This window comes from Lacerta agilis, chromosome 3 (genome assembly GCF_009819535.1).
Source record: "Lacerta agilis isolate rLacAgi1 chromosome 3, rLacAgi1.pri, whole genome shotgun sequence".
Lineage (NCBI taxonomy): Eukaryota > Metazoa > Chordata > Lepidosauria > Squamata > Lacertidae > Lacerta > Lacerta agilis.
Window position 1 is genome coordinate 94,934,295 of NC_046314.1, and position 15,817 is coordinate 94,950,111.

A 15,817-nucleotide genomic window follows, 5' to 3' on the forward strand; every position below is an offset into this window, starting at 1 on the left:
TGCAGCTGCTCCTTCTTTGGCTGGTGGAAGTTGGTCTCCATCCTTGCTGTGACGTTCTGCTTGGGAGGCAGGAATGGAACCTCATAGTCACCTTGGTGCCCTGGTTGATGGTAGGTGGGGACAGAGTGTGCTGCCTTCAACTCTGTGGCCCCAGGGAAATTGCAAAGCTTTGAAGCTCACCTTGACTCTGAGGCGAACTTTATGACCCCTCCAAACCTTATATCAAAGCTTTGTGAGTTTTCCCAACATTCCTCTCTAAAATGAGCAGAAGCAGGTGTTATGTAATGTGAGTCAGGCAGCATAATTTATACATGTTGTGATGATTTTCTTGGGAAGGGAATCTGGATCAGCTGCCCTGAGCGGTGTATTTACACTAGAATGGTGGGATATGAATGCTCTAATAAACAAATAAAATAAATTATGTCAATGCAGACTATCTGTTTGTTTCTTGGAGAGCATACACAGTCTAGGCTATGTGATTACGGTATTCATTGCACCCAAAGACCCGCCCCCCACAAATGCATTTCAACAGTGACCTCAATTTCTGCATTTTGTGACTGGTTGCAAACAGATCCATTCTCTCTCTCTATATATATATATATAAGAGAGTTGAAAGGAGCAAGATAGCACCATTATTTCCCTTGATGAACATCTTTCTTTCTTTTGAACTACTCTGATGTCTGTTCAAAGAAGGTTTGCATGCTTTTGAAGCAAAACCAAAATCCTCATTCCTTCTCCTGTAATGTTGGACTTCTTACAGGCAGTAGAACTCCAGGATTCCAATGGGAAAAGGTGGGTTTGCGGGCAGGGAGGGGGCTTACTTCTACTTCTTTTCTTGCATCCTTCCACTGCTGTCAATCATCAGAAGTACAGTAATGTGCTTCCTTGACTAACCAAACTAACCAAATATCAAGGAGGATAGTTGCATCATTGGAAATCTAATTTTCAGATGGGAACTGCAACAAAAAGTTGCCGCATGGAGTGCTTCCTGTTCAGGATTCCAGCCACTCCATTCTCATTTCCCCCAGTTTCCCATTCCCTCTCTCTCACTGTCAGCAAGCATTCTATAGCCGCTTACTATGCTCAGTACTCATTAGGTTTTTGGAGGGGTTCCACTCCCACTTCGGGTTTTTCCCCTTAATATTTTGCATATGCCAAGTTTTCCCCAAGCCTGCTTATACCTTCCTCTTGTGCAAAGATTGTGCTGATTTGATGTGGGAGCTGTGGTTGGCTAAGGGTGCTGAAGGTTGTTAGGACACTTCCCCTCCCAGAACTACAGTTCCCAGAGTTTCTTGGGGAGAAAGTCTGATTCTTAAACTACTTTGCGAATTGTAACTCTGTGAGGGAAGTAGGGGTCAACAACTCTCACACACTACAACTCCCAGGATTCTTTGGGGGTTAAAGTGGTATAATAGTGATTTAAATGTGTGGTATGGGGCTTGGTGGGCCTCACAGAGAATAGTCAAAGGGTGAATGTGACCTGTGGACCACATGCTGTCCACTGATGCTGTACAAGCTACTGAGAAGTAAGCCCCAGTGGCGGAGGAAGCCTCTGCACTGCCCGGGGACAGGCTGCACGCATGCGCAGTGCATCCAAGTCAGCGTCACTGCTCCCATGGCAACCGGGTAACCCGCTGAGCGGGTGGGGGTGGTGGGGCTGCCCCATCCGGGGCTGCCCCACTCCCTGCCGCCCGCTCAGCAGGGTGACCCGCCGCCTGCTCAGTGGGTCGCCTGGTCTCCGCGGGAGCAGCAGTGCCGACTTGAATGCACTGTGCATGCCCAGAATTTCCGGGCATGCACAGTGCATCCGACCCGGCGCTGCTGCGACTGGGTGGGCCGCTGGGTGGGCGGTGGCTTGTGGGGCTGCCCCGGCCGTCTGTGGACCAGCACGGACGGGGTGCCGGGCAGCGGGGAGTGGCAGGAGGGGCCACCAAGTGTCACCCTCTCCCCTAGAACCCGGGGCGCAGCACCCCCTACGCCCCTCCCTTGCTACGCCACTGGTAAGCCCCAATGAATTCAATGGGACACATTCCCAGGTAAGTGGGTATAGGTTTGCAGTCAGTTGTTTCTGCTGTTTTGCTGCCACCATATAACCTTTTGTCCTTCTGTTTGTTTGCTGAAGCAGTGCCTCTCCCCGTAAAACAATATGGTTGGCAAGCTGTACAGCTTTTATGTCATTGACCAGTTTTTTGTGTGTGTTGTTTCCCCCCCAGGGACTCCTGTTTGGTTCTTTGTGAAAATTGCTCCAATTCGAAATGAACAGGACAAAGTTGTTTTGTTTCTTTGCACGTTCAGTGACATAACAGCTTTCAAGCAGCCAATAGAGGATGATTCGTGCAAAGGTTTGTTCTTAGCTCTTTTTTTGGGGGGGGACACAAATGCATATTTAAAATATATACAGTGGTACCTTGATTTGCAACCGTTTTGGATTACAACTCTTTTGGATTACAACCACGTCAAACCTAGAAGTGCATTTCTCTCTTTTTTGGATTACAACCCATTTTTTTTTAATTACAACCCACCTCCCTTTTTTTGGAGGCCCCATTGGCAAAAGCACGCCTTGGGTTACAACCTGTTTTGGTTTACAACTGGACCTCTGGAGAGGATTATGGTTGTAAACCAAGGTAAAGGTAAAGGGACCCCTGACCATTAGGTCCAGTCGTGTCCGACTCTGGGGTTGTGGCGCTCATCTCGCTCTATAGGCCAAGGGAGCCGGCGTTTATAATGCTGAGTGTTGTTAGGAGACCCCTAGTTGCCTCCCAAAGCTACAATACCCAGAGTTCCCAGAGAAGAGGGAATGATTGACCTAATAATTCTCAGGAGCCTCAACAAACTTCAGCTCCCAGAATCCTTTGGGGGAAGCCATCACAGTGCTTCAAATGTGTGGTTCAATTGTGGCCTTAAGAGTATAATGGGGAGGGACTATAACACTGCAAGTGGACAGAAATGGCATTTGCACAGGCCATGGTTGGGCTCTGAGACCCCTGCGGGGCCCACCACCTCTGAAACACCCCCCCCCCATTGAACCAGGAGCACCCCCTTTAAAACTTTTCTGGCACTGAGAGAAAAGGGCCTCTGCTGATGTTTTCAAGGAGCCCCCATTTGAATTTCCTCACAGTGTCTTCTGGTCTGCTCCTGGCATAGTGTCACTCCTGAGATACACTGCAGCAAAGCCAGCTGTGCAGGAATTAAATAGCTGCCCGGTTAAGGGGGCAGCAGTGGCCTGGCACACCTCACAGTGCCTCCAGGATCTGTTGCTGCCATACAGCCCACCACCACTCCCATTGACCTCTGGGCTACATGGTAAACTTCCACAAGAGTTGGGAGAAGGAAAGAGCAAGTAGGTGCCTAGCAGTTGTGTGTGTGTCTGTGTGTCTCTGTGTGGTGGGGGAGCATTCAGCAATGGGGAGCAGGGAGAGACACTGACAGTGGGGGGAAATGTGCACACCTGACTATCCATCAGGGTGGAGAGGGAGAGTGACCACAGCCATGGGAAATGCAGCACATGACATTTCCCAAGGCTCCCTTAAACCACGAATTGGTCCTGCATGTAGAATAATAATAATAATAATAATAATAATAATAATAATAATAATAATAATAATATATTTATATCCCACCCATCTGGCTGGATTTCCCCAGCCACTCTGGGCAGCTCACAGCATATATAAAAACACAACAAAACATGAAATATTACAAAACGGAATAGCCTGTACAAGCAACAAACAAACTAATAAATTAATAAATGTAAAGGGACACCTGACCATTAGGTCCAGTCGCAGATGACTCTGGGGTTGCGGCACTCATCTCGTTTCACTGGCCAAGAGAGCCAGCGTACAGCTTCCGGGTCATGTGGCCAGCATGACTAAGCCGCTTCTGGTGAACCAGAGCAGCGCACGGAAACGCCGTTTACCTTCCTACTGAAGCGGTACCTATTTATCTACTTGCACTTTGATGCACTTTCAAACTGCTAGGTTGGCAGGAGTAGGGACCGAGCAACGGGAACTCTCCCCGTTGTGGGGATTCGAACCACCAACCTTCTGATCAGCAAATCCTATGCTCTGTGGTACCACTCTGGCGGGAAGGTAAACGGTGTTTCCATGTGCTGCTCTGGTTCACCAGAAGCAGCTTTGTCATGCTGGCCACATGACCCGGAAGCTGTACACCGGCTCCCTCGGCCATTAAAGCGAGATGAGCACCGCAACCCCAGAGTCGGACATGACTAGACCTAATGGTCAGGGGTCCCTTTACCTTTACCTTTACCTTTAACCCAACAAAAGCAGAACAGAGGGACCAAAATTAGAACCGTTTAAAACATTTTAGCCAGTTGCCCCCACCCAAGAGTTGTTCCAGCAATGTCCCAGTGGCCTCCCGGGAGTCTTTTAGCTGTTCAGGGTGAGTCTGGGCTCCACCCCCTAGGCCAAGGGGAAACGGGCCTTGCAGCAGGGAGATGGTCTTCCTTCCAGCACTCACAGAAGATCCCAGGTTCAATTCCTGGCACCACCAGTTAGAAGGATCATTTACTGAGACCCAGGAGAGTTACTTCCAATCAGAGTAGGCAGTACTGAGATACATAAACAAATGATTAGTCCTGTAGCAAGGGTGACTTTCTGCATATTTTTATTTTAGCAGTCTAGAGAAAGCTGCCCAGCGAGGAGTTGTTGTGCTTGGAATTTGGGAAACTCGAGTTCAGATCCCTGCTCAGCTATGACGTTGTCTTGGATGGGTTTCATGAAGCCACTGTTTCTCCGTGTGATGCATACCTCTCAGGATTGCTACTGTTGTTTATTATTATCGATTGCAAAATTAAATCCTAGACAAAGCTCTCAAAGTGGTTTAACGATAAAGTATGATATAAATCAATACAAATGCAATCCTTTAATACAGGCCTCAATGAAGCTACATTTAAATCAAGACAGGAGATAAAAGAAGTTATCCACTCAATAAGTAACTAGGGAAGGTTAGGATCTATGGCTCCTTGTGTGACATAGCTGTGATCACTGCTAATGCAACCAAAGACGAAAAACTGGCATCACTATTGAGTAGCTTCCTATTAAAAGGTTAGCTATTGATTTGCCCAAGTGATTGTGAGTAACTGAAGCAGATGTGTGCCTAGTTAGTGACTAGGGACAGACAAATTCACAAAAGTGAAGGGGGCCTATTATCCTGAGATGACATAGGGGGAGACAGATGAAACAGCAGGGAGAAGCTGCTGTTCATTTTGAGCGCAGATGCTAGAAATGCTAATGTTTAAAGAAATTATAGATCTGCTGTACCCCATAAGCTTCTCAATTATAAGCTAATGTTTGGGATGCACATCACAGAGCTGATTCACTTTTTAAAGCTGCCTATGATCACCTTGTAAATGAAGCAAATGGGATTCTGTAGAAGGACACGTACCAAATGTAGGTTCTTGAAAAGAATGTTAAGAGCAGTTACAAGAGAGGGAGAGAGACTGAGATTTAAGAGTCCTTACACTGGTGCAAATCCCAGCTTTGTACAGGGCGGTGAAAATAGGCAGTACAGTATAGGGAAAAGCCATATGATGCTTCTGACCCAACTAGGTGCCCCACAGTAGGTAGAAATGAGTCCTGGACTCATTTTTGGAAAGGATTCTGGGCTTACTCCAGCTTTGCATTCTGCATCTGTCTTCCTATTTCCCTTTTTAATTGCTCCTTCCATCCCACTTTCATGAGGTCATTGCTCCTTGAGGGAGGGGACAAGTGGTGCACTATAGGAGGCATAAGGAACCTCAGGCCCGGGCACCCCCAAATGTGGCCCTGCAAGCCCCTCTATCTGGCCCTTAGGACTCAATCTATATTCTGCTTCCTCCTCAGTCACACCTCCTCTCTCCAGGCCACCCCCGCCCCCAGCCTTGCTTCACAGTCTCCTTTTGCTTGGCTGGAATATGTCATCAAACTTTGATAATGCCTTTTGGTTGCCTGGATGGAGTGTGTGTGTGTGTGTGTGTGTGTGTGTGTGTGAGAGAGAGAGAGAGAGAGAGAGAGAGAGAGAGAGAGAGAGAGAACAGAGGTTCTTCCCTCTTTTGCCTCAGGCCACTGGATGTGCCGCCTCCCCAAAGAATACCCAAGTGGGAATGTGGCCCTCAATCTGATAACAGTTCCCCTCCCATGCACCAGAGTCAAGCTGAGGGTCAAACGATGGCAGGCCTGGGATATGGGCCTCAGTCATCTGCTGTGGGGCCAGCCAGTGTTCAGGAATGGAGAGGAGGTCAGGACCAAAGGGTAAACCAGGAAACAGGATTAAAAAAAACCAAGATGCAGGAACACACCAGGAGCATCTTGTTGCTCAAGCAAGGCTCAGCTGAATCAGGAAGTCCTCTTATACTATAGGAAGCCTGCTAATGGTCAGCCCAGGTTTTGACAATTCTTCCCTGTGGAGCTGCCACAGGAGTTGCACTCAGGTCCAGCAGCACCAGAGGATGACTGAGCCCTACCTTGAATAAAGAATAAAGTGTGCTAGCTGGACCAGTGGTCTGAATGAGTATAAGAGACCTTCTTATGTTCTGAGCTGAGTTTAGAATTAATTCATCTTAGTGCAAATGTTTTGTGTTAACTTGAACGCGGTCTGTGCTGAGTAACAGTTGGTCGTGCTCATGCCTTGGATGAGCTGTTCACTGTCATAATGGACCAGACTTTGATTGACCACTGGATGCTCCCAGTACTTATCGGTCACTCAGGGCAAAAAGCCCTGAATGTGGTGACACTCCTGAGCAGCAGATTAGCAAGAGGAATATAGGGATCTGCTTTAAAGCAAACCAGACCATTGGTCCATCTAGCTCAGTATTGTCTACATTGACTGGCAGCATCTCTCCAGGGTTTCTGGCCCTGTCTGGAGATGTCGGGGCTTGAACCTTGGACCTTCTCTGTGCAAAGCATGTGATCTGTCACTAAGCTAAAGCCCTTCCCCATTGATTAGCTCTGGTCAAGGTGGTGTTGGAAACAGTTGCCTGTGCATGAGGCTAAGTGTTTTTACTAATGTGTATGTTAGAGGCTGTGATCCAGGGAGCTGCCGAGGTTCACACAATAGACTTAGCTCTGCACAATTTTGGATTTTTCAAAAAGTATTTGAACAGCCTCCTCACTAATCCCCACAGCACAGAATGATCTAATGTTGAAATTTCCTCATTTCAAAAGCAGCTTGTAATGTAGCAAAGGGAGGGAGAAGCTGTTGTTTGAAGAATAAAAAAGCAAGTCTAAGACTGTAAACCTACATATACTTCTTTGGGAGTAAGTCCTACTGCACTGAATGGGACTTCAGATTAAGTATGAATAGGATTGGGAAGCACCAGGTTCGCAGAAAACCTAGTGTCACAGGTCTTTGGATCGTCATGCTGCACCATGTGGACAGAACCCGGTTTTGTGTAGCCCCAGCCTTGGAAGTTCTTCTTCCTTTAATGTCACCCCACTGCTAAAAATAATGAACTGTTTTGCCTGCTATTGGCATTCTGTGCTATAGTCTTAAGTCTGCTGCACTTTCATTTGCCTTCGCTGACTAATGAGAATAATCAGTCCTTGTCTATTTTCTGTGTACGGGAGACAGCCATGCCTCTCCTCGGGCTTCTGTAGTGATGTGTTGTAATAAGATTAAGAGAATGTAAACATGGATTCCTGCATTCTAGGGTGCGAGGGGGCATCCTCAGTCCTTGTTCCATTATAGATGTTACTGATTTTAGCCTTCCCTCTGGTTCACTTCTCTTCATTCTTGCTATTTTACATGCATGATGAGAACTCTTATCCTCTTATTTCTTCTATAATATTCCAGCCTTTCTCTTATCTAAAACCAGGCAGTGCTATACAGGGATTGTAGTGAGATAAAGCACTTAGATGAATTTTTTTTAAAGAATGGGAACTCTCATTGCTAGTGTTGTCTTGTGTCTGAAGCCATGACATTTGAGCAAAAAGCCCCCCTTCTCTGTCAAAAAGCTGCTGCTTGTTTGTATGAATCTAAAACAAATTAAAAACGATTTGGCCTGTTGCCTCATCATCACACAAAGGCTCTTGAAGCAAGCCATTGGGTTCAGCACCATGGACAGCAACAGTGGTTAATACAGTTTATCCACCACATGCATGCATTTAGGTTGCATGTCCAAGCACGCTGATCTAGAAGTAAGTCCCATTGAACTTAATTACTTACTTCTGAGTAGACATGCACAGGATTGCACCTTCAGTGTCAGAGTCAGCAAGCCTTAGTTATCATGGCAGTTCATTCCTCCAGTTACTCTTTGCATAAACACAAGGAATCACCTTGTAGCTAGCTGAAAATACTACTATGTTCTACATGGTAAGCTGCTAATGGGAGTTCCTCTCCATGCAGACAGAGCAATTTTCACACAATTGAAACCTGCAATAAGACTGTAATATTAAGTGAGTTATTCCAGTGCAATCATGCAAAGAGAAGATGCAGTCTGCCCTACAACATACTACCATTCATTCATAGTAAACTCCTAGTCACTCTCTGTGCGTATTATCTTTCACTACATGGCTGCAAACAGTGCTATGTTCTGGGATGCATGGAACTTTTGTGCCTACCCTCTTCTTGACCCTAGCCCCACCCACACTCAATTTCTGTAGCTCATTGGTAAAGCATCTGCTTGGCATGAAGAACATCTCAGCTTTAACTCCTGTTGTCTGGGAGAGACTCTTGCGTAAAAGCCTGGCTAGCCACTGCCAGTCAGTGTAGACAATACTGAGCTCCAGCTGCTTTTGGACTACAACTATCATCATTCCTGAGCACTGGTCTTGCTAGCTAGGGATGATGGGAGTTGTAGTCCAAAAACATACGGAGACCCAAGTTTGGGAAACACAGAGCTAGATGGACCCATGGTCTAATTAGTATATATGTGTCCCATGTCCTTTCCCATGTCATAAGAATGTTACAAAAGCCCTGCTGGATCAGACCAAAGCATTCTGTTCTCACAGTGGCCCACCAGATGCCCATGGGGAGCTCTCCCGAGAATCACCCGAGAATGCTCCATACTCATATTTTGGTATACAGATGCATACTGCTTCTGATTCTGGAGGTGAATATGGCCATCAGGTCTACATTGATAGCTATACCCTCCCAAGCCTTATAAACCCAAGTTTATACAGAATTATTGACATTGCGCCACACCTACATACTTCATCAAGGAATTCTCATATTCCTTTTATAAACATATGAGCTAATCCTTGCCAATCCATGGCCGTGGAAAGCAGCAAGCTCACAATATAATCTGAGGGTTGGAACTCTACTTTTCACCATGCTGCGTCTCATTTGTTGGTGGAGAAAGGTGGTAAGAGGAGGGTATAGCTGCAGTTGTGCAAATTTTGGCTTATTGTTGGAAGGGAAGAGGGATAAAATAAAATAAAATAAAATAAAATAAAATAAAATAAAATAAAATAAAATAAAATAAAATAAAATAAAATAAAATAAAATAAAATACCATATAAGCACCAGGATAGAAGCCTTGAGGAAATAAGAAACAAAATGTGACAGGAGTGGTGATGGTTTGGATGCCATCCAAACACTGATACTTATTTCCTCTCACTTCAGTGAAATGAATGGAAGTCACACAGAATCACTGCTTGGTTGATTACTCTATTGGTTGTTTTTAATGAGCCATTATCTGCCCCGTACATTGCACTGTTACTTCATTAAAGAGAATCCTTCTTATTGAACACAGCAGAGTAAATGTATTAGAGCAGGGGTGGGTAACCTTTCCCCCCTTCCTGTTGAGAACTGCGTTTCTTGCAGGGGTTATCTGTCAGTGGACAGAGCCAGTGCTGCTACAGACACAGCTGAGCCAGAAGTGTTGCAGATTATCTAATCTGGGATAAAGGCTGACCCGCTTCAATTTTCCCCATGGCTACTTCAGATTAGAATTCCCACTCTCATGCAGGTCTACTCAGTATTAAGCCCCACTAGGTTTCACAGATGTAATCTCAAGTATACAGAGGGCTATTTTTATTTATTTTTGTACCACAGACAAATACTGTCCCTCTTTGGGAAAGTAAGGGAAAATAATTTATTTCCCAAGGAAACCTTATGGGACAGTACAATGGGGATGATTCAGGATATTCCTAGAATTGCTTTGCACAATATAGCTGGCTGTTTGTAATAACCGTTGTGCAATTTCTTGTATCGCCTTCAGGCTGGGGGAAGTTTGCTCGCTTAACCCGTGCACTCACCAGCAGTCGGGGAGTCCTGCAGCAGCTTGCTCCAAGCGTACAGAAAGGAGAGAACGTCCACAAGCACTCCCGGCTTGCTGAGGTAACGTGTGATTATTATTGCCAGCCCACTTGAATCAATAGCTCCCGACTCTTGGGAACAGCTCACCTGAATTCCAGTGACAAAGGAGGTCTATTTGTGGGATGTTTGCTTGGAGCGAATTGGTGGGAAATCACGGGTGTCCCATCAGTATCTGCCGAGTGTCGCAAGATGAGCCACTTTGAGGTGTAGAGAGGCAGGGATAATCTCCACAACTGCACTGGGCCTCTAATGCCCTGAGTGTAACTGATATCATGGTGTCAGAACAACACCCTTTGGAGACAAAGTCTTCAAGCAGCAGCAGCAGTGGCAAGGAGGAGGCAGACTTATTCCCTGGTCTATCCTGAGTTGGGTCTTCTGCCCTAGATCCTTCATCCTGTCCCTTAAACCCTGGGGCCTGAAGCAGTTGCTTCACCTGGCCTCAAGGTTGGGCCACATTTGGAAGCATTGAACTGGTGCAGCTCTCGGAGTGCCTTATAAGAATGCACCTGCCAAATCTGAATGTAGCAGGTCCTAAGATTTGTTGATAAATGCCTGCATATCTTTGACTTTGCTAACACTTGAAAATGTTAAGTCAATGCCCAAGCAGAGAGCTAGCGCATTGACTTTTTCATAGAAAGCAATACTGCTGCGGTTCAGGTTTTTAACCTCTGCTTTAAGTAGGCCATATACTATTTGCTAGACAATTCCTTGCTAAGTTGGTGCATCGGATTAGATTTCACATAAATTTAAACCAGGACAGCTGGTGAATTAATTGTCAATACTACAGTATGTTCTGCACATATCAGATGTGTATAATTATTTGCCAGTTAAGTACTGCATTCATTATTTTTATATCGCCGAGCTCCAGTGCATTCCAGCACACCGGGAACCAGTAGGTGTTGTAGAGGAAGAAAGAGCATAAGGGGACTTTGAAAGGGGTCGGATGTGTTTTGGGCACAGCCTAACCGTGCTGAGGGGCCCATCATGCTTCTGGTCTCCTAATGGTCCTACAGATGTAGGAGCAGCACTTGATTTTAAGTCTGCAAGAGCAACTGTAACAGATACTTGGGAAAACATGCAGAAAGAAAGCTAGAACATCTGCGGTGCATCAATCCCAACATCTTCAGGTAGGGCTGGGATTTTCCCTTGCGGGGAATCCCTGGGGAGCCATTGCCAGTCCGTGAAGACATTGCAGAGCTTAAATGGAACAATTCAGGAGAAGGCATAGATATGGTTAGGATTGCTCTATGAGTCATCATGAGCCCTTTTATTTTATTTTAAGGAAAGATGGCCCATGTGATAATTGGAAAAAACATGCTGTTTTGTTTTTAAATAGTGAAAGGCTTTTCCTCTTACTGTTTTCCAAGCAGGTCCTGCAATTGGGCTCTGAAATCCTCCCTCAGTACAAGCAAGAGGCACCAAAGACCCCACCACATATCATTTTACATTATTGTGTTTTCAAGACCACTTGGGATTGGGTCATCCTGATTTTAACCTTCTACACGGCTATTTTGGTCCCTTACAACGTCTCCTTTAAAACGAAACAGAACAATGTGGCCTGGCTGGTAGTGGACAGCATTGTTGACGTCATTTTTCTGGTAGACATTGTGCTTAATTTCCACACCACGTTTGTTGGGCCAGCTGGAGAAGTGATCTCTGACCCAAAACTGATTCGCATGAATTACTTGAAGACATGGTTTGTCATTGACCTTCTGTCCTGTTTGCCGTATGATGTGATCAACGCATTTGAGAATGTTGATGAGGTGAGTTTTTGTTTCCACTTGCCATTTAATCATTTACCAAGATCGGTTGACTGGGGAGAAAAATGGCTTTTTATACCAAAAATTGGTTAGTCGCTCTCCATCTACACATGTGCTTAAATAAATGTTATTCTGCCTTCCTAGGCTGCAACCGCTAATTGATTGCAAATTCTCAAGAAATTGCAATCAATTCACAATAGTAATTCACAAAAGTATTTATAGATTTGTTTGTTTCACAGGCAATGGGAGGTGTAATAAGCTAATACCTGGTGAATGTTGAGACCGAGATTTATAAAATGACATTTAGTCCCCAGATTCATTAAGCATTTTTGTGCAGCTTTATTTTCTTTATCACTGGTAGCATATGGATGCAAAAAGTGTATAGCCAAAACTGATGGAAAAAGTCACCGTCTGCCCCATGTTTGCTTGATGGCTTCTCCAGTTTCAGCAAGCGCTTCATCTGCCTTAAAATATTAGGTCCAAAAGATGCTAGAGATGGCTTGCAATTAAACAGCAGCCATGCACACACACTCCTCCAGATCACATTTTAACAATTCAGAAAGTATAAGACCATTGACAGTTTCCCACCCAGCATCGAACCAACAGCTATCAAAAGCGGGAAAGCAAATGATTAACCAACTTCTTGAAAACCGCAGCCTGGAAAAACTTGACAAACCTTGCTAAGGAACAAATTCTAGAGTTGTGGTGCTGCCAGAGTTAGCCTGGGATGTTTTGCTGTTGTAGGCAAAAGGCCTGGATGCTGCCCCTCCTTCCTTCCTGGCCTTGCCATTGCACCCACTGCTGCCCGCCCTGCCACTGCACCTGCATCCTCACCTGTAGCTGAGCCCGCACTGCCACTGTAACACATTGGCAGTGGCCCTGGTGCCGTGGGAACAGTGAGAGCAATGGTGCAGTTGCAGTGTGGGTGAATAATAATAATAATAATATTATAATAATAATTTTTTATTTGTATACCGTCTTTCTATCTTACGATACTCAAGGCGGTTTACAAGCAGAAGAAACAAAAAATGTACATCTTATAACAATCTAATGCAATACAAAAATGTGATAATAAAACAAAACTTTAAAATAAGCAACCTACATCAAACAGTAACATTCAACATTTATTAGAGTAATATAAAATAATATCAACATATAAAAGTTAAACAGAAATCCACTCCACATTTACAATAAACAATTTCTAAACTAATCAATAAAACGGCAAGCCACAGTACATAAAATAATACAATACAAATTGAGAGGCAAAGACTAGAGGGTGGAGCAAGGCAGGTGGAAGGAGGCCTTGCCTGATGGGTGAAGCTTTGGCGGGTCTGGCAGTAGCAGAATGGCAGGGTTGGGCTGTCAGATCTGCCACCTGAGGCCAATGGCTTGACCTCGCCTCATTGATGGGCTGCCCCGGATGCTGCAAAGGGAATACCTGGCTTTGTAACTACCGGAAGAAGTAACTACCGGAAGAAGCAGCGATTAGATGAGGCTTCAGCTTTGGATTCCTCAACAGAGAATTCTACAGGAGAAGGAAATTTCTGCCTTCCCAGGCTGCATTGACGTTGCTCAAGTGGTTGCTTGGCTGCTTGGAGTTGTGAGTAGGAGGCGGTGTCTCTGGGTCATGTTAGATTCCATATGCTGGGTGTCTTTTCAGCTGTACTATGTTGATGCCTGGTGTGTGGATGTGTAAGGGAAGGGGTCGTAGCTCAGTGACAGAGCATCTGCTTTGCATGCAGAAAGTCCCAGGTTCAATACCTGGCATTTCCATGTTAGGGGCTGAGAGAGAATGCTGCTCACCCCCACCCCCCGCTTCTTTGGGTCAGTTTTATTCATTTTTTTAAAAAAATTAATTGTTATTAAATTTTGTACTTTTTGTACTTGTGAAGCAAAAAAAGTACATAAGGCAACCCCCTGTTTATGTTCCGAGGCATGCATGCGCAGGTGGAATTGCATATAAGTGAAACCCATGGGGGAAGCCTGCAAACACCCCCATTCTGCCCTTTTAGTGACGTTTCAATGACATATGGGTCACGTCTGAGTTCAGCGCGATGCGCATCTACACAGTCATGCACATATTGAACGTGCACAAACGGGGGCTGCCTGTATAGCTTACCACTTTCAATTCATAGAGTCTTTTTCACAGTTCATTTGCGTTCGGTATGAGACTGCTGTCATAGACATGATACGGTAGGGGGAGAAGAGAGGGGAGAGGGGGTGAAGAGAGATGGGGGGGAATAATGATATTTCATTCTATTGCACAGTGTTTCCTCAGGGGTTTTGTGCCAGTGTCACACGAGTAGGTACCGTATTCATATATTTATAAAACAATGCTGCTTGAAATCCTGGAGAGCCACTGCCAGTCTCTGTAGAAGACACTGAGCTAGAGGGACTCAATATAAGGCAGCACCCTAAATTCCCAAGCATATACATTTCACTTGCTTGTGGGTTTCCCCCTTATTCTTGATGCCCCAGAGTTCCCTCAGAAGAAGGGTTGATTGTTAAACCCTTCTAGGAGTTGTAGCTCTGGGAGGGGAATAGGGTTCTCCTAGCAGCTGTCAGCGCTCTAAACTAACTACCAGCTCCCAGAGTTCTTGGTGGAAAGCCATGACTCGTTAAAGTGGTGTCTTAGTGCTTTAAATATATGGCATGAATGTGTCCTCAAGAAGTGTGTTGAGTTCAGTTCTGGGACAAATCTGCTACTGCTGCCTGTTTGTTTCCCCCTGCCCAGAAACAAAACCCAGCACAGACATCTGCTTCCAGCCCCTTTGGCTGAGTCACATGCATCATGGCAACTGACTGACTTTTGGGTGTGGGGATTAAGTTAGCTGTGCTAAAAATTAACAGACTCAGATCTGATTTGCTAGCATGCTCTAGCAAGTAAATGAGTGAAACTTTTACATGACTACATGTCCCATTAGAGACTGATTTTCCACAACACCTCAAACTTAATGTTTTCAAATCTGATCCACATATTCATCTGTGTTGATACAACAGCAATGGGCTTCTTCTTTTTTGCGTACTGCCAGGTTTACAGTCCTCTGGAGCCAGTAGGATTCTTGAGTGTATCACTAGCTTTATAGGACTATCCTTCTGTGATTGTGCATCACTACATCTTTGATTCATTGCTCTGGCTGTTCTCTTTCCTCACAGAGAACTTTTGTGATGTTGGAGGGTTTCGATTTCTCCCTCTGACACCAGTCAGGGTCTGTTGATCCTCCAAATATTCAGCCCCTTCTGAATGGGGCATTTACATGGGTGTGTGTGGGTGTGTGTTAGCAGCCTCTTATTCTCTAGGTGATGTTTTTCCTCTGGTGGTCCTGAGAGGAAGATGATGGGAAACAACACACTGACATGCTCTTTCTGTGTGTGTGGGAGTGGGCGGGGAAGGGCAGCTGCAGTGGAGAGCATTTAGATGATCAGTCTCTCAGCTGAAGAATGAAATAATTTTGTTGCACACCACCCCAGTCTCTGCGTGGTGCAAGATTCCAGCGGTTCCAGGCACTTTCCCAGGGTTCGTGTTTCCTTTGGAAATGAGGCACAGCGGAGACTGTGGTGTCTTTATGATATATGGTTTATTTACATGTATATACAACCTGAGCTTATGATGGAGGAGTTCACAGCATTAGCACCCCAAGAAGGTCTTGTTTCTCCCATAGCCACAGCCTTGGTTTTAAATAGAAAGCAATCATTGCTGTGTCTCTCTGTCTTCCCAACTTGCTGTTTTGCTTCTAGGTCACATCAGGTCACATCAGTGCCCAAACTCTCTACTCTAAGCTCTGGCATTATCTGTTGAGGGAGGG

The 15,817-nt window shown here is 45.3% G+C and overlaps 1 protein-coding gene across 2 annotated transcripts in view; it reads left to right on the forward strand.

Annotated features, from left to right (window-relative positions):
• KCNH1 (potassium voltage-gated channel subfamily H member 1) overlaps positions 1 to 15,817 on the forward strand; it is a 218,599-nt gene that overhangs the window by 37,694 nt on the left and 165,088 nt on the right. Inside the window, exons 4-6 of one of the 2 annotated variants that reach the window (XM_033144832.1) lie at positions 2,214 to 2,342; positions 10,154 to 10,272; positions 11,619 to 12,014. In XM_033144832.1, the coding sequence (XP_033000723.1) occupies positions 2,214 to 2,342; positions 10,154 to 10,272; positions 11,619 to 12,014 (644 nt within the window). The remainder of the gene's footprint in view (positions 1 to 2,213; positions 2,343 to 10,153; positions 10,273 to 11,618; positions 12,015 to 15,817) is intronic. The other variant, XM_033144833.1, reaches the window with a different exon arrangement.